The sequence below is a fragment of the Pseudoliparis swirei genome, chromosome 1 (genome assembly GCF_029220125.1).
Source record: "Pseudoliparis swirei isolate HS2019 ecotype Mariana Trench chromosome 1, NWPU_hadal_v1, whole genome shotgun sequence".
Classification (NCBI taxonomy): domain Eukaryota; kingdom Metazoa; phylum Chordata; class Actinopteri; order Perciformes; family Liparidae; genus Pseudoliparis; species Pseudoliparis swirei.
In genome coordinates, this window is record NC_079388.1 from 12,393,313 (window position 1) to 12,418,524 (window position 25,212).

The 25,212-nt window shown below is 42.1% G+C and overlaps 1 protein-coding gene across 1 annotated transcript; it reads right to left on the reverse strand.

Annotated features, from left to right (window-relative positions):
- Positions 1-1,505: 1,505 nt before the first annotated feature.
- On the reverse strand, positions 1,506-24,979 carry dnah3 (dynein axonemal heavy chain 3). The gene is given in 62 exon segments (XM_056412880.1): positions 1,506-1,859; positions 1,975-2,112; positions 2,223-2,427; positions 2,516-2,658; positions 2,765-2,932; positions 3,223-3,380; positions 3,785-3,901; positions 4,055-4,299; positions 4,388-4,613; positions 4,775-6,402; positions 6,498-7,011; positions 7,128-7,326; positions 7,438-7,620; positions 7,712-7,928; positions 8,048-8,213; positions 8,291-8,957; positions 9,237-9,380; positions 9,463-9,619; positions 9,710-9,833; positions 9,923-10,102; positions 10,238-10,532; positions 10,621-10,724; positions 10,821-11,054; positions 11,144-11,273; positions 11,438-11,543; positions 11,659-11,759; positions 11,880-12,121; positions 12,257-12,368; positions 12,584-12,718; positions 12,817-13,036; positions 13,149-13,240; positions 13,355-13,531; positions 14,541-14,654; positions 14,792-14,900; positions 15,135-15,333; positions 15,425-15,539; positions 15,653-15,763; positions 15,992-16,084; positions 16,241-16,442; positions 16,644-16,780; positions 16,881-17,060; positions 17,604-17,720; positions 17,952-18,066; positions 18,454-18,545; positions 18,700-18,911; positions 19,063-19,207; positions 19,316-19,469; positions 20,111-20,234; positions 20,403-20,587; positions 20,748-20,926; positions 21,026-21,131; positions 21,223-21,353; positions 21,452-21,631; positions 21,734-21,929; positions 22,631-22,756; positions 23,135-23,330; positions 23,606-23,798; positions 23,897-24,072; positions 24,170-24,214; positions 24,389-24,596; positions 24,706-24,807; positions 24,962-24,979. Coding segments are annotated over 62 exon segments (12,141 nt in total).
- Positions 24,980-25,212: the final 233 nt, after the last annotated feature.

The window sequence follows — 25,212 nt, forward strand, 5'->3', positions numbered from 1 at the left end:
GATGACATATGGTTTTTGAACAGTTATCAACTGCAGCTGGAGTCAGACTGAACTCTTAGGTCATAACTTCGGAGGGTCCCTTATTTACAGCAGAGATGCAGCCACGAGATGTAGCGTCACTTTGTGTAACTTCAACACAGCATAGGAGTTATAGCATCTTCCACATGGAGCCTGCATCCACTGCATTTTGTAATTTAATGTTGCAGTATTTTCGTTCCGCGGGTGGCTGTTGATGCAGAAGTTGTAAGATGTCTAATGAATTATGTTTGAATCCGCAAGTGCAGACTGCAGAGTGCATCAAGCAGTGCTGACATTAACAGCATTAGCCAGGCAACACTCCCCAACCATGTGATATACATTTATAGGGTTGTGAAACTATACCACTGGGGTTTCAATGTAAACACATTCCCCTCACTTAAATGTGGTTGAATTAGGTCCATCGTGAAAAGGCTCCGTGGTGATTTGCAGCCTGTGTTATAATGGCCTGCAGAGAAAGGCAATAACTCACTCCCAGCCATCAGTGATGGAAAGGTACTCATCACAACCGTTTCTGCTCTTACTTTGCACGAAGCCTCTCTCTGTGCTTAATCATGAAAACAAAACCCTCTTTGGTGATAGATTATATGTTTAGAGATCAGTATTTCATTAGCAAAGCACCAGTCGAGATATTTTGGCAACTCCTGTCCCAACATTTATATTTTAGTGTCAGTTTCTCAAAATTAAGACCATATTTCTTATTTTAAAAAATAACAAATGTAGCTGCTAATATATAAATACATAAATAAAGATGGCATCAGTGAGGATGTAGTGAGCAGATGTTCCCATACTGGGTAAACACAAGATGGCAGTTTGCTGCCATCTTGCGTTTACCATCGGAACACATTGCTGAGGCGAGAGGTCGCTGCAAGTATTGACAAAATCCACTTGTTTTGATCTTATTTTAACTGTAATAATGTGTAAAATATCTTTGCAATAACCTACCAACCATTCTGAAACGTAAGAGCCATATGGAAACTAGACATATTGAGTAAAGTGCATCATAGTGCAGAGACATGTCCCCTTGGTTCAAATCCGTATGAAACTAATTGCAAATAACAGGTTTTCAACACAAAGTATAATATCTTCAAGTTTGAAAATACATTTTCTACAACCACAAAATTACTCTTCTTTTTACTGTGTAGCTCATATCAAGTATAATGATGCACTTTTGGTTTAGTTTAGCGCTCCAGAAGTCAGAAAATTATCAGAAAAACGTCCATGCTGCATTCTGATTAAGTATAAATCATGCTTGATATGCAACAATCGCGTCCTCCAACATTTAACAGTCTTTGAAGTTTATTAAATGTGGTCCATGCTACTAAGGTATGCCTTCAACCAAGCTTAAGATCCTCTACTCATTTCAGTTTACATCTGTGCTTCTTTGGCATATAAAGACATACAATGCTTTGGCATATGCAGTGTTTTAATAGGTTAATATTGAATATTGAATCGTTTGAGGCTAACTCTTAGTCATCCAGCTGGCAGAGGCACGCCACCCCGCGGTTAATCCAGTGTTTCTGTGGCTTGTCAGAGGGCAGCTCGATGGACATGACGTAGTTCGTGGAGTGGCCGGTGGTGGACAAGGTCCCTCTGCGGGCGCTCGTTTTGTAAACTGGACAAACGTAGAGGTTTTCATGTTGAAACTTGGACATTTCTCCTGGTTTGAGCTTGATGATGGGTAAAGAGTCAAAGAGAATCTTGGGAAAAGACTCTCCAATGACCATGTTCTCCCGGTCCCAGCGAGCCCCCTCCATGAAAAGACCCTGAACATAGGCCCCATCCTCCGGTTTCTCATCCATATGAGTTTCCTCTTTGGTTATCTGGAACACAACTTTGAGCATGAATATACACCCTATATATTCCAATTAGTATTCAATTATTATGATTGAATATGACCAAAAAAAACAGAGAAAGATTACAAAAATGATTACATGCCTCAAATTCAAAGCCAATGTAGTCTATGGGGATGGTGTACTTCCTGGCAAAATTCTGAGCCACGCCAGTAAGAAATGACTGTGTGAAGTAGAAGCCAGAGAGCCAGAAGACTGTCGACGGGCCGTTATCTATCCAATCCTGTCAGGACAGACATCCAATGATATGCATAGGTATAAGAATATTTAATTTAAAAAGAGATGTCATCCATTCTCCATACAACCACAAGGTAATAGCTTTTAAACTCTTACCTGTAGGAAGTGCAGCCGGGTTAACAGATCAGTCACGTAGCTCCCCAATGGCTTGAGAGAAGGGTACGACTTGGCTGCCCACACAGCGGGCACCTTGCCCACCAGCATACTGTTGAACACGTTCTCAAGTTCTGTAGACATGACGATCTGGCCCTTCAAAGCTTTACGGAGGTTTACCAAGCTGACGCGCACCACATGAGTGAGTCTGTCAAGCGTGGAGATGAATGTCATTAAGTATTAATTGTGTACCAAACATTAATATTTCATTGCATAGCAGCACAAGTTGTTATTACCTGTTAAAGCGTATTATTTCCTGCCTCAAAACAGTATTCATGGACTCCTCATACGTGACTGGGTATTTATCCAGCACTATTTGTAAGTCAAAATCAGCCGGCAGCTTCGACAGAATGTCTTCCGCAAGCTCATCTACGACTTCCTAACCACAGACGACAAAACAAAGCATGAATATGAGACACATTTGCACATAGTGTTTCCTCAGAGAAATAATCAGAAGCCAAGATTCAAAATAAGGCAACGCAAACCTGAGGAGACTTGGCACCGCCGCCCGTCTGCCTGGGCAGAGTCAGCAGGACTCCGTCCAGGAGCTGATTGGTCTCTTGATTATCCTTTGTGATGTCAGCGTTGCTATGAAGTCCGAACACACAAGGATCGGCGCAAATTGGAAGACTGCGTGTGTAGTTCACATACGTCTGGATAAAAGAAAATACTTTTTGAGAAAACACATTTCTTTATCAGGTAGGATGATGAAAGAAGAGTTCTCGCAGCGGTCTTCAACACGGTGCCCACGAGGCCAAAAACAATCAAGATTCCATTCCAGCTGAAACTCATCAATCCTCCTCTGGGTCGTCAGTGAAATGTGCTGCTGTTGTGTTTATTTGAAATGCAAGCCTGAATTTACTTTGACCACATGGACATAAGAAGACAGAGGCTTGAAGGCAGTTTTACACTGAAGCATTAATTAGGAACGAGCAGACGGTACCTGATAGGGGCCGTGAGCTGGGACATAATACAGATCTCCCTCACACAGGTGGTAGCGCTCCTTCTCTATCAGGTCCCAACAGAAGAAGATGGACAGAAGTGACATCAGCAGACGCCTGTCTTTGTCATCCGTCACCCTGCCACCATAGTTGCACTCCCCTGAGAAGAGATGTAGATCATTAAAACAAATTAGCAGATTGTTGCGATGTTTGTTGCGAGGTTTTGCCAAGTTTGAGCCATGTTACAGAATATATATTTTATATACACGCCGGACATGGGGTGACAGAGCCTTCTCCATAGCTGCCCCCTCCCTCTGGAACTCGCTCCCCAAACTCATCCGAGACTGTACTGACCTTTCCATATTAAAATCTCAAATAAAAACCCACCTGTTCACAACTGCTTGTGTGATAGTGTGCTCTATGTTTTTATTGAATAGCTCTTTAATGATGTTTTTTAAATGCTTTGTAAAGTGTCTTTGAGTAGTATGAAAAGTGCTGTATAAATCAAATGTATTATTATAATATATGCAATACAATGCTGTGTTTACAACTATATATTGTCACCTGTAAGATAAGTGAGGGCCTCCAGTGGAACCTCCTCATACTCATCCAGGAACATTTGGATCTGCCTCATGCTGATCCTCAGGTCAGACTCGTTAAACTCATAGGGAATGTTCCAACCTGCGAGAAAATGGACAAACAACCGCAAAAGAGTTGTTTTTATATAAAATATTATAACAATAATAAATAGTAAATGATTCCCAACACATTTCAAATTTCCATTAAATAAAAAAGAAGACATTTCTTCACACGAGGGTCAAACAGAGGTCTCACCCAGAGGTCCAAAGTTCCTCCTCTCCTGTACGAGAGCGTGGAAGAAGGTGAGACCAAACAGGAACTTCTGCCAAATGACCTGCTTCTTGGAGCTGCCAAAGAAGGCAGGGTCCGAGATGGGGTGACTCAGGTAGGAGCGCAACAGGTTGGCTCTGATTCCTTTCGGAGGCTCGTTGGTCATCTTCAGCCCATTCTGCAGGATACTGACTGGGAACTTGTCGGATGGATAACTGGTTAACCACAACCTGCGGAGAAGAAAAGATACTTGCCTTTATCGTCTGCTTCATGCAAGAACAGGTTTCAGTTCAACTCAGTGACTGTAGAGTCCGTTACCTAAAGCTAGGATGTGTGTTCTCTGGGGTGATGGTTTCCTCACAGATCCGGTCCAGAGCAGGCATCCAGCTGGTGGCCAGGTGGCAGTTCTGTAGTACCACCCAGGTCCCCTCTTTGATGGCTTTGTCAATCATCTGAGCTGCTAAGGGTCCTTGTCCCTGCCCGAGAGAAATGGTTTGGGTCTTACCGCCCCCCATTTCTCGGTCATCAGCAAATTTCAGCAGACCTGCAAACAACTCAATACTGTAACGAACTTTTGGCACCCAAACATAAAACCACAAGTCACTTCTGAACCAAGTTTCCCTCTGTATTTAATCCGAGATTACAGTTGGTTCGGGGCTATCATGTGTTAAAACGTGGAAAGGTCACAAGACTTTGATTACTCACCTGCAATTGGATCAGATCCAGGTGACAACACAAAGATGAGAGGAGAGCAGCAGTTGGAGTCTGAGTAACTCCCTGCCAGGTCAAAGGTGGGCGGTTCAATGTAAGCCTGTCCCATGTTATCCACGATGAAGTCCTGCACTGCTGGAACCATTTTATCTGGCCTGAAGCACCTGATGACAACCAATCTGTCCATCCCCACCAATCCACTCCACTGGTCAGGTAACTGGTCCTTATGGGGCTTTCCTGAATCATAGAGCTCCTTCCATTTGAACACGTTGTTTTGGACATGTTCAAAGAAACCATCCAGGTTGGGAAGTTTGGACGCCCTGACAATTTCAGACCAGGATTTTTCAGACAGCCACTCTGGAGCAGGGTTGGGGTTTGGGTTATCCAAAGCAATGCCACCTGTTAGAAGGAAGCGCCAGACTTGGTCGTCGACCCGGCCTTTACCCTGCATGATGCCGACGGTGAGCAACAAGGAGAAAAGCAGCTTATCCTTCTCAAAAAGCGAGCGGCACACATTCTTGTAGATGCTGAGGGTAAAGTGCTCAACAATGTTTTCGATCCTTTCTTCTATATCATCACTCTTCAAGCTCTGGGCAATGGAATACAGGTAGAGATAGATGAACCAGGTCAGGGAGTACTGGTACATCGGCTCGATGTTGGCCAATTCTGAGATGCAGAAAAACATAATGGAGGAGTGCTCAGCCACAGGACGGTAACCCATGCGAGTGTCGTCAATTTCTTCCTCTGTGACACTTGCAATTTTTTGCTTCTCTGAGATCCCCTCTGAGAGGACTTTGGAGGATGACAAGATCTCAATGGCAGTCTCATCCTCAAGGATGTTCCCCTGTGAGGAGGAGAGCACTTGTAAGATCTTATCCTCAATTTCCTTGAGCTGCTTGTTGTTGGCCGCACTTTCCAGAATGAGCTGGTTCTTCTTCTCTTCGAGCTCAGGTTTCTCTTTGGCCGCTACGAGCCCTAAAAGCTGATCCTGTAGGCCTTGTGGCGTGATCATAAAGTTCAGCAGGCAGACTTTAACAGCCACCTCTGGGAGATAATGAGGGTTCCTCAGTCCTGTGGTCATGTAGAACAAAAAGTCTTTCGAATATTCCACAATATTCTCTCCGATTTTCATATACTCCACACCCTGTTGTTTGAAGGTCTGCTTCAGCAACACAGGCTCAAGTACCGGATCAAGTTCCTCTCCGACGTTCTCCAAAAGAACTGGGGTTCCAGACTGGATGCAGTTCTCCAGAACTCTCACATAGTTTCCATCAGACAGTTTGATGACAGCAAGTTTATTGGCCTTCTCCATGTTCTTGATCCACTTGTTGGCTTGACCTTGAGGGTCAATCATCAAGGGCCACCGGCGGGAGTTAAACACGATAATACCATTGTCTGTGGAGAAAGAGTCCACTGGCAGTCCAGCAATCTGCCATGCCCTGATGGACACCTGGTTACCCAGAGTGTTGCTGAGGGTTAAGTCCTCAGAGCAGGGGATTTTCTTCTCCTGGCACAGAATATGCCACTGCTCTTGGCACTCGATACGGTAGTCTACAGTGAACGCTCCAAGATAAGATACAGTCCCCGAAGAGAGGAGTATGTCACCTGTCAGGTTGGTGTATCTGCAGAGGGGAAAATAAGGTACCATTCGGATGGATGTTAAACTTCAGGCATATTACACATCATAAATATACAGTATATGTATCTTTTAACATACCTAATCCCAAGTTGCCTTGCAGCCTCTGTCCACCTGTCCTTCTCCCCACCCAGTCCTCCAATCAGCTTCTCTGCCCTGATCAGCTTCTGGGAACATAAGTAAATGTTGTCTTCCAGTTCTTCCTTCTTGTTAATCATGGCTGCAAAGTCATCGTTCAGGCTCTGCAGTCGGTCCACCACTTCTTTCAGCTCAGCTCTTTTCACTGACAACATTTTCATCTGTACATCCAGTTCCTCCTCAGCCAGCTTCAGTTTCTCTTTCTTTGGGGCTACCACTTTGGCTACTCGCTCATACACTTCCATCGCTCGCACCCATTTACAGAGACCCTCACAAGCCGAGGAGACATTTTTAATGATGGAGGGCTGGAACTCAGGGTTGTCGACAAACTTGTCTCTGATTTTTTTGATGTTCTGGGGAGGAATATTGTCTTTGTCATAGGCTTTGAGGCTCTCCAAAAACTTCAGGTCTCCAAGAAGCTTCTTTGAGGGGCCCCAGAAGTCCTCAATCATCTTACCTGCAACATATTAGAATGAAAGAGTGATGCAGTTATCATATCTCATATTGAGCAGATACCTCTGTCAATGAGAATAATGTCATATACAAATCATTCAGTCAAAGCTGTGTTCTCACCTGAACCACTAGGATCAGGTTTTCTCTCAGGTTTGATGCCCTTCATGATACAGATGGACTCCATGACTAGTTTTACTAGACCTGGTGGGTTCTGCATAGCCTTAACGACTGTAATGTCTGATGGCTTTAATGTGTCCAAGGCTGCTAGGGCTGCCATCATAGGAGGCATTGCTTCTCTCAAGTCTCCCTCACACTCTTCCTGAAAAACAAACAAATGTTGTCTTAATACCCGATTCGATTTGAACACTCCATATATTATGGACATTTTGCAGCTGTAAAATATTTAATTTCTCCCGAAATACATGAATACCTTAATGGCTTGAGCTGCAGCTGCTGCTTCATTCGCAACTTTCTCATCAGCAGACACAAGTTCTTTCTTCGCGTCCACCTCCACGGTTTCGCCCTCTATCTTGACCATCATCTTATCTGTGTCAGCTGAGGTCTGGATGAGCTCTGGCTGCAAGGCTGTCAGCTCCTCTTGCATCACTGACACCTGTGGACATAGTGTAATGGGTCTGCATCATTCATTTGGTCAGACAAACAAGGTAACATTCAAGGAGGTATTGTTTGACAGGGTACATCACCTGAGATGCGGCAAACTCGAGTTTCTGAAGACCAACGTTGTAGCGGCTTCTCGCTGTATCCACTTCATTCCTCTTTAAATTGAGCAGAGTCTTGAAAGTGAGGATGAGTTCAAGGTAGGAGGTGGGTGTGACGTAGTTGTGTCTCCTCAATCTGGAGAAGTACCTTTCAGACATCTCTCTGACACTTGTCTGAAAGGTCTTGCACATCTCCACCACCCTGAGATCACAGAAAGAAAGGTGGGTATATTACAAACTTTTAGATGGAAATGAAGCCTGTGCCACTTTTAAGCAAATACTTTTGAGTACTACTTTTTGGCATCCTTTTTATGTCCTTACTCCAGTCTAATATTACTGTCCATTTCCACATCCTCTAGGAATTTGTAGGCCACCATCTCCAGAGCATCGTTTGGCCATGCGTGGAACCAGTCAATGGTGCAGCAGTTGATAAGTGAGGGGAACATCCTAAGACGGTTCCTAAATGCATCACCAATAGGACTCATGGCTGTTGAATACAATAATGTGTAGTTACTTACTAAAACTCCAATCAGAAAAAGAAAAAGAACACGTGAAGGTGCCTACCTAGGACAATGTGAAGGTTAGCCTTCACACGGTCAATGAAGAAATTGTACATTGAGAGCGGAGTGGCGTCAATCTTTTTGCCCTCGAGCCGGGCGATTCCCTGCACTTTGTCTATGATGTCCGCACGTTCATCCGCAGCAAAGATGTTCGGCACGTCGCCGGTGTTAAGCAGCATGTTGATGTCTTCTAACATGGCCTCATCCTTAATTTGGCTGTCATTGAACAGGAACACCAGGTTCTTCCCCTCTATGCCTGCTTTAAGCATAATCCGCTTCAGGTCATCGCGCCACTCCGACAAGCTGTAGTTCTTGGTCAACTCAATCTGGGACAGGACGTAATCATTAATGAAGGTGGCCAGCTTCGTGGCGCTCTGACGCCCCGAACCGCCAATGCCAACGAGCAGAAGGTGGCCATTGTCTTGTTTTAGCACCCGACAGATGCGGGAAATGTGCTCAATGGCAAATTTGAACATCACAAGGGACATTGGTGTCTTGCTGCTGTTGTTGAACTCATCCAGGTAGAACTCCATCACTTCTTGTAAGGCACACAAGTCTGTGATTTCATCGTAGGCCTTAACATCAGCATCAGGCTTGGCGTAATCACCGAAGAATAAGCTGCGGATGCTCTCGGATGCTACGTTGTTATCTGTGATTAGATGGCTCAGGAGCTGGACAAAAACAGGAGAGATTTAGGATTAAACACAGACAATACAGTTTAAAATCCAGACTGCAACACACCACGCTAGACAAGGCAGTAGCCTTGTCTAGACAATTTTGAACCAAATCTACTAAACTGATATTTTTGCAATGGGATTTTAATCTATGACATTTCAGTCATCTTTGTTCAGTTTGTGAGAAATAATGCAGATTGATGAAGTGAAAAAATTTAGCTTTAACTAACTGAGGCCATTTTTGAGAGTGTTTGTGCGCATTTATCACATATGTACCTTTTCCACACTCTGCTTAAAGAAGTATGAGGTTCTCTTTTTTACGATGTCAAAGAATGTCTCCTTGTCTTCCTCGTCAATGAGTCGGTCATAGAAAACACGATAGACCTCATGGATCCACAGGCGGATCAGTTTGTCTCCATCCTGATATAAACAGTTCACATACATGAGGAAGAGAAACACAGAACAATTGACTTGAACATGTCACGCCTGTTTCCTCTTTTACCTGCATGTGTGTATGTGGAGCCAAGAGCACACCACGTATCACTCGAGCAAAGTCCCGCAGGTTGAAGATGTAGTGTGACTTAGACGGCGTGGGGAGGAAGCTGTCCACGGTGTCCTTATAGACTGCCATGGTGGCCTGGACCATGATCTTACCGAGCCTTGGACACAAGTTAAAATACAGTAAGTATAAAGACAATTTAAATAATTCAACCAATAGTTGTCATTACAATATATATTTTACAAGTTACCTGTAGAAAGAAGCATCAAAGCCCTTGTTGAAGTGCCAGTCAGCGATGGAGCTGAATATCTTGGTCAGTGTTTCATCATCGAAGGAATCAATGGAGATGATATTCAAGTGGCGGGTGAAGCGGCCTAGCATTTTTTTTTAAAATTGTCAATTTCGTCAGCTGCTTTCTTTAATGACATTACTAATACCAAATAAACAATTATTTCAAACATACCTGAAATGTCATTTTTCCCACCACCAGGAGGCCCCATTGCAGACAAGAACAGCACGTCCACTACGTTTATTCTGGAGGTGTCCTTCTTGTCATACCAGTGACGATGGTCAATCCACTGTCTTAACAGCTCAATTGGTGGTTGGGCGCCATAGATTTCTTTCGCTGGCATGTTCAGATCATCTATGTAGAGGAGATAACGATAATGCTCAATTTGTACGTGAAAAGTGAATGACTAGAAAACACTCTATGATCCAACATCCAACATCCTTTTAATCCAACAGTATAGGATTATGCTGCATGTGTGTCTATCTTTACCAACATAGATGATACACTTCTTTCCCACAGGAGGTCCATATATGCCCTTCCTTCTCCGGTCCAGTTTGGCCATGATGATGTCTTGGGTCTGATTCGCTGAGGTTCGGGCAGAAAAGTTGATACAGTTTGGTGTGTACTGCTCTTTAGGCAGCTTTACCAAGAAGCTTTTGTTGATGACAGATTTGCCAGTGCCAGTGGGCCCAACAAACAGCATGGGTATTTCATGTGCCAGGTAGGTACGCAGGAAAAACAGCTGACGTGCTGTCTCCATAGTTGGGATGATGAGGTCTGACACCTGGTAAGGTTAATAAGTTTCAGTGAACGTGGACATTCACAGTGACCTCTTTTGCAGCAGGTAAACTCTGTGATATATACACACTCACATTGGCTGCTGCTGGGATGACATTTTCTTCATTTGAAATTGAATCAGTCCATATATTCCACTGCCCTTGTCCAGCCTTATGAAAGTAGTAGTCATAGACAGTGCCTGAAAAACAATAAGAAAATGTCAGGTATTACCATTATTAAAGAAGCAGGTTTTGTAATTGGTATCTTAACTATATATGTAAATCAATTCTGTAACCTCTCTCAGGGAAGATGTTGTCCTTTTTAAGTTTGATAGTCTTAGGCCGAGGGTGCTCATCATTCATGCCCATGATCAGATAGCGGTAGAAGACATCAAACTTCTTACGACAGTCCCCAGTGATGGTTCCACCCAAAGTCCATACAACGGCAAATAGGAACAGACCCTGCAGCCACATGGTTATCTGCTGGCTGGACATCTGGGTGCCATCGGCTCCCGACGCAGATATTTCATCTGGGTATAGACAGGAATGTTATCACAAACACTCACACCGATAAAAAGAAACATGCATTAATGGTCAATTAAATATAATTATTACAAACCCATCAGGCAGGTGTACAGCTTTATTAGACTGTAGGTTAAGTGAATGGGAGATGTTTGTACCACAAAGCGACACTCCCTCTCAATAAATTCCACACAGGGTTTGACTAGCCAATCAAACAGGTTCATTATCTGTAGGACAAAAAAATCAAAGAAGCAGGTATAACACAACATTGTATGACATCTCAAAGTGACACAAACTTACCATCAATGAGCCAATTCAGACATGTGTGTGTGTGTATGTGTGTGTGTGTGTGTGTGTGTGTGTGTGTGTGTGTGTGTGTGTGTGATCTCACCAGCTCTCTATGCTCACTGCTCAGGCTTTCAGGCAGTGTGTTCATGTAGGAATCAATGAAAGGTGACCAGCCCAGCTGCTGCGGTTCCATGTAGATCATACCACATCTTTAGGCAAATGGTTACAAAAACCACAATACAGTGACTTTTAACCTATACAATGTGTGCTTTCTATATTTACACTATACTACAGTTGCTGGTGCAGCATCTCTGTTTTACTGACCTACTGACAGTAGCCGGAGAGGCTTGCTCCAGATCAGCAGTTTCAAAGATCAGACTCATCTTGCTACTCATCTGGATAATCTCACCACTCATCAGACAAAGCTGGAGAGTGAACACGACAGAGGCATCTCATTTAAAGGCTGTACATTAGAGGGAAATCCTTTACAACAACTAGAAATGTATGCATCAAAATGTCATTAAATGCATAAAAGTGGTGAGTACTTTCTTGTTGTCATCCAGCACAGTATTCATGTTCTCAATCCAGACAGCATCAATTGGCCCGTCAAAGACTATCCATTGTCGATTTTCTGAAGTGGAAATGGCCTGATTCCTGTAGGAGGTGGCCAGCACACCATCAGACCACTCATGGCTGACTGGATCAAAGCAGCCATACAGCTGGCCCATGGTGATGGCCTTGGGGTTGATAATGCAGTAATCCACCGCAAACTCCTCCATCAACTTTGCTGAAAAGGTGAAACGAGAAATATTTGCGAATAATTTTCTAGGGGTTAATTTATAATTCAAACTAAATACATTTAAAACATTAAAAAACGACAATATAGAGCAACTAAATGATAAACATTCATTGGCATACCAACCTTCATAAAGGTCTCCAAGGGCAGCAGCAAGAACTTTATATGCAGAAGTCTTTCCTCCGAGAGGGTCTCCGACTATCATGAAGCCATGGCGTACCAACATCATCTCATACACCTATCCATCATCACAAATCACAGTCTGAGTACATTTAAGTGGTATAAGTATACAGTTTTATCACAGCTCCGTGTATACTTCCTGTCAGCTTATGTCATTCAGGAAATAAACTGGGTCACATTTGGAATGTTTTTTTACAACTGAGGAAATGTCAAAAACAACGAGCAAAACATCTCTTGTCTTGAGTATTACAAAGTATTAGTCCTCATTGGTACCTGAATAATTTTGCCAATGAACCATGGAACAGACTGGAGGTTGAGCTTAGCAATGTTGTCATTAAGAGCCTTGAGGAGCAGATCGTAGTCTGGTTTTGGAAGAACGACACCTGGGAATAAATCAGAGATGATACCCTGTGGGCAGCAGAGGGAGAATTGAATAATTAATAAACCGATACAAAGGAAAAACAAATACTAAAAATGACTATTGTATTTGCTTCAAAATATGTCACCTGAAACAGTGGCACGTCCTGTGCCAGAAACTTAGCCATGTTGACGTCCAGCAGCGCTCTAAGCAACAGCACACTCTCGTTCTCCTCAGGGTACTTCAGCTTCAGATTCCCTGCTGCAGTCAGCACAGACTTCACCGCTCGCATACCATAGTCATAGTGGTGCTGGGAGGACAGCTGCTCCGAACACAAGCGGTAGGTGGCCACGATCTTCTGGGCCAGACTGGAATTTGAGATGTATGAGGCTTGATGAAGGAACCAACTGGGAGCTAAATCTGGCCCAGAAAAAATATACTTACTAAAATAATCTTGTGTAAGACATCATACACACATACCTGCGAGATTCAATGAAGCCCATGGAGTATAATGATATTTCTCCAATGAGACCATAGTCTGGCACCATCATAGCCACTGTACGGAAAAGAGCCTACAAGACAAGAGTGATGCGTCTCAGCATCTAATGCTCTCTCATGTTCTACTCATCAGATTCTGCTCTGTTGAGTAATGTTTAAGACATTGCTATAATGCTGAAAGGATGTACCTTCAGGTTGTCAGGGAGCTCAGCCCTGCCGGCATAACCAGGGTTCATGGTGATGAACACAGAGCAGGTTGGGTTGAGTGACAGCTCTGTCCCCTCAAACATGAAGGTCTTCAGATCCTTGGCAATGGCCTGTTGTATGCAGAGGATCTGCTGAGCCACCACGGAGAGAACCTCCACCTGTGAAACACACACAAACGCACGCGAAAACTATGTGAACTCATTTGTAAAGTGAATTAATGTAACTGCTTTAATCACTGGAATGCATTGTGATTGAGAAATAACAATATAGTATTCATCATCATCATCAGGCCAGCATCATAAGCCTAATCTCTCTTTAGGTACAAATGTTAGGATGCGAATGTGCCATATTGAAATGGATTGGACTTCACTCGCAAGTTTACATTTTGCAGACTAACTAATCTCCTCAAGTGGGAGCTGTGAGCTGTAAAGTAGTTGAAACAACAACATAAGTGCAGGTGTGTTTGCCATCGTATTGCTTTGATACAAAACAGTCAATCCCATGTGTTTTTTCATGCCACGATTAAAAATAAAACATGTAGATGTAAAATCATGTTTTGCAAACGTACGGTGCCCTTTTACATGGTACATTTTAGAAGAGAGGACGAGAGAGCTCAAGACAGGATATACAATAATGGAAATTCTGATTAATAAAAAGGTGATTGGCCTTGTCTCTGTTAAAAAATGAAGCTAGTGCAATGCAGAGTTATAATTATCTATTTCAATTAATTTTCTAAACCTCTAGCAGCAGTGTTTTGTATGTGTTGCAAGCTGTCAATTATCCTGTGTTGAGACATTTTAAAGCATATTAATATAATCCAAATCAAAAACAGTGTCTCTGTATCCTGCTGAGTTGCAAATTTGTCTAAATATAGGTCTGTATAGGTGTCTGTGTTGGAGGAAAACTTGTCTTGTAATTATATAGGAATGTAGTAATCTATATTGAATCTTAACTTGATTCTTAATCTAAGAGGCCAAACAGACCATTAACGTTTTATCATTAACATTGTAACTATCACAACACAAACCAATACTAAACCTGATATAAATAGACTATTCCTTCATGAAACTTGAGCCACTATTCAGTGAAAGCAGATAGAGTATCTCAGTCATGTGATTCTAAGGATGTACACACATTTGACAAGTAAAACAAAGGTTGTGTGCTCACCTCAATACGATTGAACTCATCAAAGCAGGCCCACGCTCCGGACTGTGCTAGTCCTTTGAAGAACTTACTCATGGCCTTGTAGTCCAGACCATCGGAGCAGTTGAACACCACGCACTAAGATGAGATGAGACGAGACATTTGAAATTGCAGAAATTTGCAGAAACAACAAATGCAGTATTAATGTCAGTATTATGAACAAAAACACAAATAAAATGCAGATCAGTATTTTACTGGAAAACATTTTGGCGTACCTGTTTTGCCACAGCTTTTGCAAGATCTTTTGTGGTCTCAGTCTTGCCAGTGCCTGCAGGACCCTCAGGAGCTCCCCCCAAGTTTAACTTCAAAGCCCCCATTAGAGTTCTGGTGTAGCACAAAATTATTTGATAAAAATAATGCAATGAAAGAACTCCACATCTTTTGATACCAGCTTTAGAAGTTACAGTACGTTAGAATCTAATTTGTATTACGATATTGTATTTAATAATAATAATGGATTCCATTTATAAGACACTCTTCATCCATGAATCTCAGAGTGCCAGTAGCTCTCTATTTTGCAGCTCTCCATCCATAGCCAAGGGATCACATAGAAGTCACCTGTAGCAGCGGTCAGTAAGCGGTGTAATGACGAGACGGGTGGAATTGCCCAGATATTCATAGCCATATTTCAAGCAAGTGGTGATCATGCGCAGCATCACTTCTCCATCCTCCCAGTAGTAACGCAGCTGAGAGAGCCACGCAAAGTCATTCAGTGAGGAGATGCGGTCCTCTGCCAGTTTCGCCACAACATCTCGAGCTAGTAGAGAGAAAGAGTGTGAGATTTTCTGCAAGCAAAATGTAATCAAGAGATCATATTTGATCCCTTTAAAAGAACAGGTTTATCTTACCATGAACATCTATAACAATAAGAGCACCAAGGGTCATCCTTGCCCCTCCTGGCAGCTTCCCACGCACCAGCTCCACAATGTCAGAAATCTGAGCGTTGCATTTCTCCACGTAGGCCTGGAGGTGGAATGGAAAATCCGTCGACAGGTTAGACCACAGTGTAATAATTATTAAATCTCTGGGCATAGAAGTTGTCTCTCTTTGTGGACGTTATCAGTGGATATACTGACCGGCAGCGAGTTGGTCTGCATGGCTTCAGATACTTCAGTAGTCCAAAAGATGGAAGAGGCACAAATGACAACTTGGCCAGGCCACTGCAACACCCACTTCTTCCTGGGCAACTACAGCACAAACAGATGACATCTTTTACACAGTTTATACCGATCTGAACCCAAATAAAGGATTTAATTTTATCATCCTACTTTGTATTACTGCTCCAAAGAACTAATGGAAGGTTTAATAAAAATAGAAATAACTAAAACCACTCCCCAGTTTAGTAATGACTTGCTCACATCTATTGCCAGTCAATTGAATTATAGATTAAAAAACTAAGTAATATAAACAAATACCTCTGCGTACTGCATCACTCCTTCATGGATGACATGCCGCACACTCCTGAGCATCAGGTTCTCCACCTGCAGCAGCCACTTCTCCACCATACCCTAAAAATCAAAGAGAAACTTCCACCATGTTATGTCCAACAAAGTTAAATGTGTGAAGCAATATCAAAATATGAAGTAGATATAATACATACATTTAATGTAGAAATCTATTATATAACTACGACACAATGTATAAAAACGCTTTCTGTTCCATACATTGGCTTGAGCTGGATAAATCTTTTCTATGAAGGTCACGGTCTCCTTCTCAGAGCTGATCATGCCAATGATCTCCGTGTCCTTAGTGAACTCCAGCTTGGCGATGCCCTCAAAGCACTTTTTCAGGTGAGGCTGCACACACAGCGGGTCTTTAGTTTGGGAGAGGATCTCTAGCAGCTCGTCGTTGGACAGGAAGAAGAACCTGGAAATATGATGAAGATGAAGGGGAGATAATAATCGCTTGACAAGACCCTTAAAAAGAAGGTTAATATAACAGCTGATGTGTGTGTCTGTAATATTTAGTTCCCCTTTGTAACTAGATGTTTAACCTCCCTGAGAAGTAATTTTTAGTAAGTCAACACTATTACAATGTACGATTAGGTATTGTACTAGTGGTCAAAACCTTGGGAAATAGAGCCTCTTCTTTTCCAGGTAGATATTGAGGCCTTTTTGGATGGCATCTAGAAACACATTGGACTCCTGTAGCCGTTCCAGCATGTTAGGCTGACTTGTAGCCACCAGCACATGTGTATCCTTAACCTGGACCAGTGAAAACACAAAGGCGACATGGTGAAGCATTGTGCGTGAGGGTGAATTTTCACAAACCATAACAAGAAGTTGTGTTTCAAGATCATTTTACCGCCGTAGCCATGATGTCCTTCCAGTAGCTGTCCACAATGGCAAACTTGCGTCCCTCCTCAGGCATCTGGGCAATGATGTCCTCAGAGCTGAAGATGGGTTCAAGGTAAAGCCAAGTACCTTGACACTTCAACATGGAGTCCAGGATTTTCTGCATACCCAGCAACTTGTCCTCCCAATGCTGTGAAGAGAAGTAATAGTGAGAATAACAGAATTATCGCAACAACAAGCTATTTTTGTGACTCATGGATAAATCAAAGTAAGCTTTGTTTACAAAATGCAACAATCCTAGAAAAGCCTACCTCATTCGCAATAAATAAACGACTACAAACAAGAAGCCCCCAAATGGAAAAATAAGATAACCCATAAAATGCATTTGGATCCAGAAGATTACTGTGTTTATATTATCCTGCATTCCTAAAACTGGTCGTTTCAAATCTTTTATGGTAATTTGATGACGAATCCACTTTCACTGCTGTATAAAGCGGCACAGCTGGGTTTGTGTTTATGCAGAACAGGCAATTTTCTTATTTGTTCTGGCCATCAAATTGTGGTTGCATATCCATCTGCTCAGGCGACATCGCATACACACAAGCTACTTTTGTGGCTTTAGTTGGCAGAGACTTCCAAAACCACACAAACTAATGTTATGTATGATGGCTCTTTCATACACGGTTCTAAAGTCGAAAGGCATTTAAGAGTGACATGTGGTGTCATGTCTTACCTTACATTCCGTCTCTATTGGCTTAATGAAAGGTGAACCTCGCATTGTCTGTGCCTTAATAATGTGGTCATCAAGAAGCATTTGGATGTCATCCACTGCCGACACAATACTGGTACCCTGGGATGAAAAATAAAATGTATTTAAAACAAGCTGATGTCAATGTTCTGCATGGAAATTCATGGGCAATTAGAGTGGAGGACAGTGACGACAACATATCATAACCAACATGTACCTTTCTTGTCACATTTAAACAGTGAAGATGTAATTCTTTGGAGGAAGTTACAACAAGAGTCCCTCTGTGGTATGTCTATTGTGAATATATGCAACGTATATTTGTGTTTGTCATACTGTATCTCTGTACGGAGTGAAAGAAAACTGGAGCTCATCCCATTCACTTATCATCTTCTTCATGGATTTTTCGAGAGAGTACTCCTTATTAGCCGATGCTCCAATCTCTTCCAACCTAGGACATAAAAGTAGAATTACTGCCTAAATGTTGTTTGCATCTGTCTTCCAGTCATGTTGCAGTTTACATCCACAGCTGGCCAGAATATCATAATTTGATCCTGTTCGACATTAGTGTTGTATTGTCATAATTAACATATCAATTCTTGAATTATGGACAAAAAGGTGTTTTGTAGGGTCGGTGACTTTGACCATTGACAACTTCATTCTAATCAATTCTAAACAACCTTCAGGGCTTCAGGCCACGTCTGTCACCGCTGCGGAGGCATAACATAACATTACCTTCTGATATTGTTGAATTTCTTTGAGGGTCACTAAGAGGTTTTCCTTTTGACACAAGTACATTAATGTATTCCTACACAGTTTAATGTCAGTCGTGTCTTACTTATCAGAGAAATTGGAAAGTCCAAGGTCCAACATTTTCAGCAGTGAGCTGCTCACACCCGGTTCGACAGCACAGCCCACAATGCTGCTGATCTGGAGACGGACAAAAGTGTCGTAAATTATTCACATTATTCCCACAGCTTCATGGATCTCAAGGAGACACAGGACACTTGGCCTTTACAAAGTTAATCTGACACAGTATTTCTATCGGATGATGTAATGAAACTCAAACATAAATTCAGCTGACCGCCTCCCAGTGACGGTCTTTGATGCCGGGGTTGCAGATGGTCGCCAGGATGGGTAGGTGCTTCTTGAACTCGTTTATCTTGCTTTTGAAGCTTTTGGCCACCAAACAAGGCCCAGTAAGACTAGAGAAAGACTTAGTCAGTTTATGCGTGGTTCTCCACATCATGTCAAGGTGATCCGAGATTTTCTCAGCATCCAACTGAAGGAAAGGACCTAAGAGTCAAATTATAAATGAAGGACACAAATGAGAAAACAGCTATGGATCCTGCTTGCACTTGCTATTTGCCATTAGTCGTTATTTGTGACACAATGTCTATGAGAAACTGAACAAATGGGCATTATTTTTACAGTGTGACTCACATACCATCCATCCACTCTTCTGACATGGTCTGAAAGTTTAGCGCTGTGGTCCAGAGCTGTTCATATGGCTGTTTGTCAGCGATCAGAGTTTGGAGCACTGAGAACTGGCTCTGTTCCAACTCCAACAAAGTCTGCTCATTGTTGATATCCTGTAGAATATCAGTGGTATAAACATATTCCATATTGCACGTGTATCTTAACTTGTAAATCAAAAGCATAACCATGTGCGTATTTGTGCTATCAAAAACATATTTTACCTCTAGTTCAGTGACAGCAGCCTCCAGGTTGGCAGTGATTTGAGTGAGATGTCTCACATTGTTCTTTATTTCCTCCAGGTTCATCCCGTCCTTCTTCTTAAAGGCCCGTATCTCCTTCTCCACATCCTGTAGCCTCTGTTTAAAATCGGATATCCTGAGATAATCAAATAGAGATAACAGTTTTAATTTCAGTTGTTGACTTTAGAGACATGAAAGTTAGTTTGGTGCATCACAGAAGACTGACCCACTTTCTGAACAGTTCGAGAAAGATTCTGGGATTCTTAACCCTCCTGATGCCTTCGGGTCAATTTGACCCGATTCAATATTTAACCCTCCTGCCGCCTTCGGGTCAATTTGACCCAATTCAATGTTTAATGTCGGTGTTCTTTCGGTAGTCAACAAACAAACATAAAGTACCTCACACTTAAACTTGGAAAACAATATTAATTCTAATAATTTTCTGGAGATTTTAATAGCTGGGGTCATATTGACCCCAAGGGTAAAATATGTCAGTAAATATAAAGGTAACAGGAGGGTTAAACATTGAATCGGGTCAAATTGACCCGAAGGCAACAGGAGGGTTAAAGCAGTTGTTCAGATAGATGTCAGTGACTTTTAGCTGTAAAGGGATATTTTAAAATCTTAGTTTGAACTAATTTACTGCAATTCTTGAGTCAAACAATTCACATGTCGGACACTCTTTAGTGCCTTGGTGAAGCAGAGGAGAGTCCAACAATTGGAAAACATCACATTCAGCTGTGGGTGTTGAGAGAGTGTGAAAAGGTGTTTAATAACCTTGTTTGGAGGCGGTCCTTAGCTTGTTCTCTCACGGTGGCCATATAAGTCTTGGTGTGTTCAAGCTGAATCAGGATCATATCGGGCCACTGGAAAACTTGGGTGTTCAGCCCCAAGTCATCAGCTAAAATAAGAAAGAAATAGCCAGAAAAAAATGAATATATTGCATTACAACGTTGCTACATGTCGATACAGCCTAGATTTAGTTACAGATATAAAGTAAATCATCTACTGAATGGTGCCATTTGTCTAGATCACATGTCATTTCTTTTAACGAAATTGTTTTACATACAGGGTAGAGTGGCATAGTCCATGAGGAAGATGAGGCGGTATTTTGCCTCGTTAATCTCATCTATCAGTTTGTGAATGGTCACATCACTGGTTTCTTTAAGGTACTGGTTGAGAGACACCAACTCCACTGTGGTTTCTGGGTTGCTTCTGATGGTCTCGGTAATCTCCTTATACTTTTGACAGATTCTGGGAAAAGAATGTTTGCTTGTAGATGACGTTCTCTCTCTTAATATTTTAGTACTCATCGAGCTGATTTGCTGTTTAAACTAAACAAAGAATTTGTTTTTAAATGTATCCGTCACTTTCTGCTGTCCATCTTAGAAAGGTTTAAGGAATTTCTCCTCACCCTTTATTGAGCTCTCGGTTCTCCTCCACTTCAAACATGATGATCTTCTCTTTGAGTCTCTGAGCACGGTCACACAGGTCACCATTCAGCTTGCCAGCATCCAGACAGAACATGGACAAGGGCACTGTGACATGCAGTGAGGCAATCTCCTTCCATAAGTGATTAATGCTCTCAATTTCCTGAGAATTGAAATAGGAAGAGAGAACTTGGTAGACAGCAAAGACCAATTAAAAACAGAAAATGTTCTGTGTAGATTTTAGATGGAAAGGCGTCATTACTTTTCTAAATTCTTCTAACGAGTGCCTTTCTTTGAGAAAAGCTGAGATTTCCTGCTTCCCTGTATGGTCCAGTAGATTGCTGTATTTCTGATATATGCTCAAATACCTGAAAAAAAGAGATGTAGTATTAGCAACTCCTCTACACTTGCTAGTACATCTGAGTCTTTGAAAGGCATAAATTCTACACGTGTCGTTACTTCTTAGGTCCCACGATGTTCTTGTGGAAAACGTCTTTGGCTTTGTCGATTAGGTTTGTAACCAGCGGCTCATTAGGATTGACGGTGCGTAGATATAAGTTATCTATATCGAGAAAGATGTAACATTCCACCTGGTAAAAGTAAATCACATTATAATTGTGCTTGTTTAAAAACAGAAACAGCACTGTTTAATGTGTAATATATACTAGGTTTTGAGGGGAAACTGTACCCGTAAGAGCTTCTCAGCACTCTTGATGATTTCCATGAAGCCTCCGTGGATGAGCTCCCAATAATGCTGAAAACTTGGACTAAAGTCAATGTGAGGCTCATTCACCTGTAGCTCCACCAGCAGCACGTGAGACTTCACATACTTCATCTCATCAAACACCTCGCCAAAGTCATTGCCTCCCTGGAGAACACAGAACACAGTGAGGGTGGATTCGGGAACTCCTCTCCTCTCCCATAATTGCAAAGAGATAAAGTTGTATAAAACTACAAGTGTTGTCCAAACCTCATGTGTAGTAAAGAAATAGAACAGGTCCTGTAATGATTCTATCACCAAGCTCCGCAGCTGCAATGACATGAGAGCGGCCACACAGCTGAAGAACTCCTGGATTCTAACTTGAGCATCCTGCCCACTCTGGGCTGAGAGGGGCAACCACAGGTCATTGAAGGTCTCAATGAGCGAAGCACAGCGAGGCAGCCACCTGAAAGAATAAAGTGGACAGCTCAGTTTGCGCTATTTTGTATAGTTTTTTAATGTGTATGTCACATAACTATGATGATCATAAATGCTCGATCTGCTGTAATCATAATCTGCTTCCAAGAGCATGCGTGATATTAAAATACATGAAGCGCTTTCTGCACTGTTTCAAATCCTTGATGTCAACTGCATTAGTTACTGCAGTTAACAAGCTTTAGTTTTTCCCTGGTTCTTATTACCGTTAACACAACCCCATAGAGACACATAATGCCCTCTGGATCCAGAGGCATGGCATGGGACTCGGGAGCCTGGGACACTGCAGAATAATGGTATCCAAGCAGGTGCAAATTACTAACATGGAAATAAACAAATAGAAGCTAGCTTCTACAAATTGCAGTGGCTCATATTTCAGCCATGCAGCCAACCATCCCACAGGGCAACAACATGTTGTAACAGGCTACACAACAGGCTACGCAACAAAGGATGCAATGGAATCTTAAAGTGAAGCAGTGTGTAAAGCAATCCCCTGAAAGGCAGCCTGATGACTCTGACAAGTGGACAAGGTGGTAATATGAGACGACACCTACAACAGGATTAGCTCTCCCGGTGGTGTTCGTACAAGCCAACGAAAGGACATTCTACCAAATTAAATATGGACATCACATTATGGTCTCACTGAAAGATTGGCAGGTTGGCAGTACTCACTTTTGGTCCAGTACCTCTCTTGTGGTTCGACACTGTGTCTGGACTAACATTTCAAACTGAGATGGCAGGAGAGGGTGACTGGTGGAGAAAAGATCTTCCAGTCGAATAAATCTCAAGGATGAGAAGCTGAAATAAATTGTATCGTTTAATTTTACTCTGTATCTATTATATATTTTTTCACATTCAAAATTATTATTATTATTAAATATAGGATGTGTATACAAAGAGACATACGTACAAGCACGCTTTTACCTGCATAAACTCAGAATCCGAAGAAAATAGCTTGTGCAGGAGACTTCTCCTAAATATATTTATATTTCGATGCTGAGGCGCCGTTTGTGAAATTTTAATATACACATTGTTTACCCTCTTTGTTTTTATGGAAATAAAATGTTGCCACAGTACCGGAACATGAAGGAAGTTGATATTCAGATTGTTTCGTAGGATGTGAATGAATATGTCAAACACAATCTAACTCTCACTGAAAGCACACTTGTGTATTACCTTTCCAGCCAGACATCCTGTAGCAGGGCCATCAAGTGAGTGATAGTAAACAGATGTTGGCTTTGCCACATGTGGACCTCCTTGTATGTAGTTGCCCAAGGCACTGGCGCACAGATCACCCTACTGGGAAAAGGCTTGGGGATGCTGGATATGGACAGTCTCTGGCGCTCAGATGGGTCCATCAGAATGTAGTCCACTGTCAAGAACCACAGGGAAGACAACATAGATTGAACAGATTGCCCAAATGTAATTTGCAAGGCAAATGAAATATTATTGAACAAAAGCAGGGACTAGTTTTTCAAACCCATATGGTCATGCGTTTTAAATAATCCTTATGTTTTATGTTTAATACATATATGCATAGCAGCAGACATTAAGAAAAGCTAAGTTGGTGATACTGGCATAGGCTTAGAATGTCCAAGTAAAGCAATCCTGTCATTAAAGATTCACAAAGACGTTACTGTTTTATACCTATGCTCTGCTTGAGGCTGAGGGAATATTCTCTTTTCACCTCTTCTTCCAAGTTTGCCCTTATAATCTTGAGATTTTTACTATCATCCTCAGTTTCAGGAGGCATCAGGCACATGATGTTTATCATCTGCTGGCATGGCTGGGGTGATAGCACAGAGCTGGGGACACCGTTGGTAATATAGTATGCATACCTCTGTGTGAGAAAAGTTAAGATCAATAATGTGCCAGAAAAAGGTGACTCAAAAGTAATCAGCCACTGACATGTCCATAACTGAATTAATCGATACTTGCCTCCAGGTCTCGCTCCGTAGGTTCTGTCTGCGTGGCCTTCATTTCCTCCTCTCGGCTGTGCAGGATGTCGAGCTGCTCTTGAGGACTCATGGGTCGGCTGCTGGGAGTTTTCATTCATTTATTACTTGATCTAGATCTTGGTCTAGGCAAGCGTGAAGCATGATAAGATGTATCCCAGTGAAAGCATGAACCAATCAGATGAAGTGCTTCAAGAAAAAGAACATCAGAAGATAAGCTCTTGCTTGAATGTTTTACTTTAAGGGAATACTAACCTTCGTCTTGGTGTTATTCTCTGTCTCCTTCCAGATGGGGTTGATGCTAACATCCTGATTAAGATCAAAATCCATTCTGAGAATTTTCAAACGCATATTTTTAATTATAATAAAACATTTATTTAGTTTTTAAAGGAAAGAACATTGCAAAAAGAATTCAGACAGGCTTCCCTTAGTCAGAAAAATCGGGGTTTGATTTTAGGGGAACATGAAAGGATACAAGGATCTGCTGGTTTTGTCAAGGATTGACGGAAAGTGTGTTGTCTGTGCTGGAGTTTATTTATCTTAAGATCCTGGGCCTGGGGACGGTAGTTATTTCCAATAGACTCGCTGGGAGTACGGTGGTGACGTAGCTCTTTAAAAGGAGCTGCTTGTGTCCAAGAATTGGTTTGGAGGATGGGTGGGTAATGACTGTGCCTCGAGACTATCTGTAAAATAAGTGAAAGTTAGGATGACGTATGGTAGCATCAAGGTTCATGCGTTTACCAGGTCTTTGTAAAGCAATTGTTTATATAATACAGTGACTAATATTCTTACTTGATACAGCTCTGATGTTTCTGCATGACAATCCGAGGGAAAAGGTGGGGGGAAAGGATGTTCCCTGCTCTGACTCATATTGAAGATGGAGTCATCCTCCATCTATAGTTGAGACACAACACAAACAAACCCCTGGCTTGTAAAACAACAATAAACAAACAAAAGTGCACATTAAAAATATGTATTTTCACCGTTGACGATATTAGTTTGTGAAAACAACAGAAACACGCTCACGGGGTCGTGAGGTTAACGTTACCTGCTGAAGCCCTTCCATCTTGTTCCCCTGTTTCTGACATAGTGGGAGAGAGAAAGAAGAAACATTCAGACACCACGAATGAATCAATTAAAAACAGACGGACTTTTTCCCATTTCATTTCCGTGTAACTTCAGTTAAAGAGTTAAACACACGCTGAAAGACACGCTTGTGGCCTACCGTTAATATCCGTTACAGACCGCTACCGTCTCCCGGTTGCCGTGTAAAGTTATGACGGATATCGGCAGGATTTC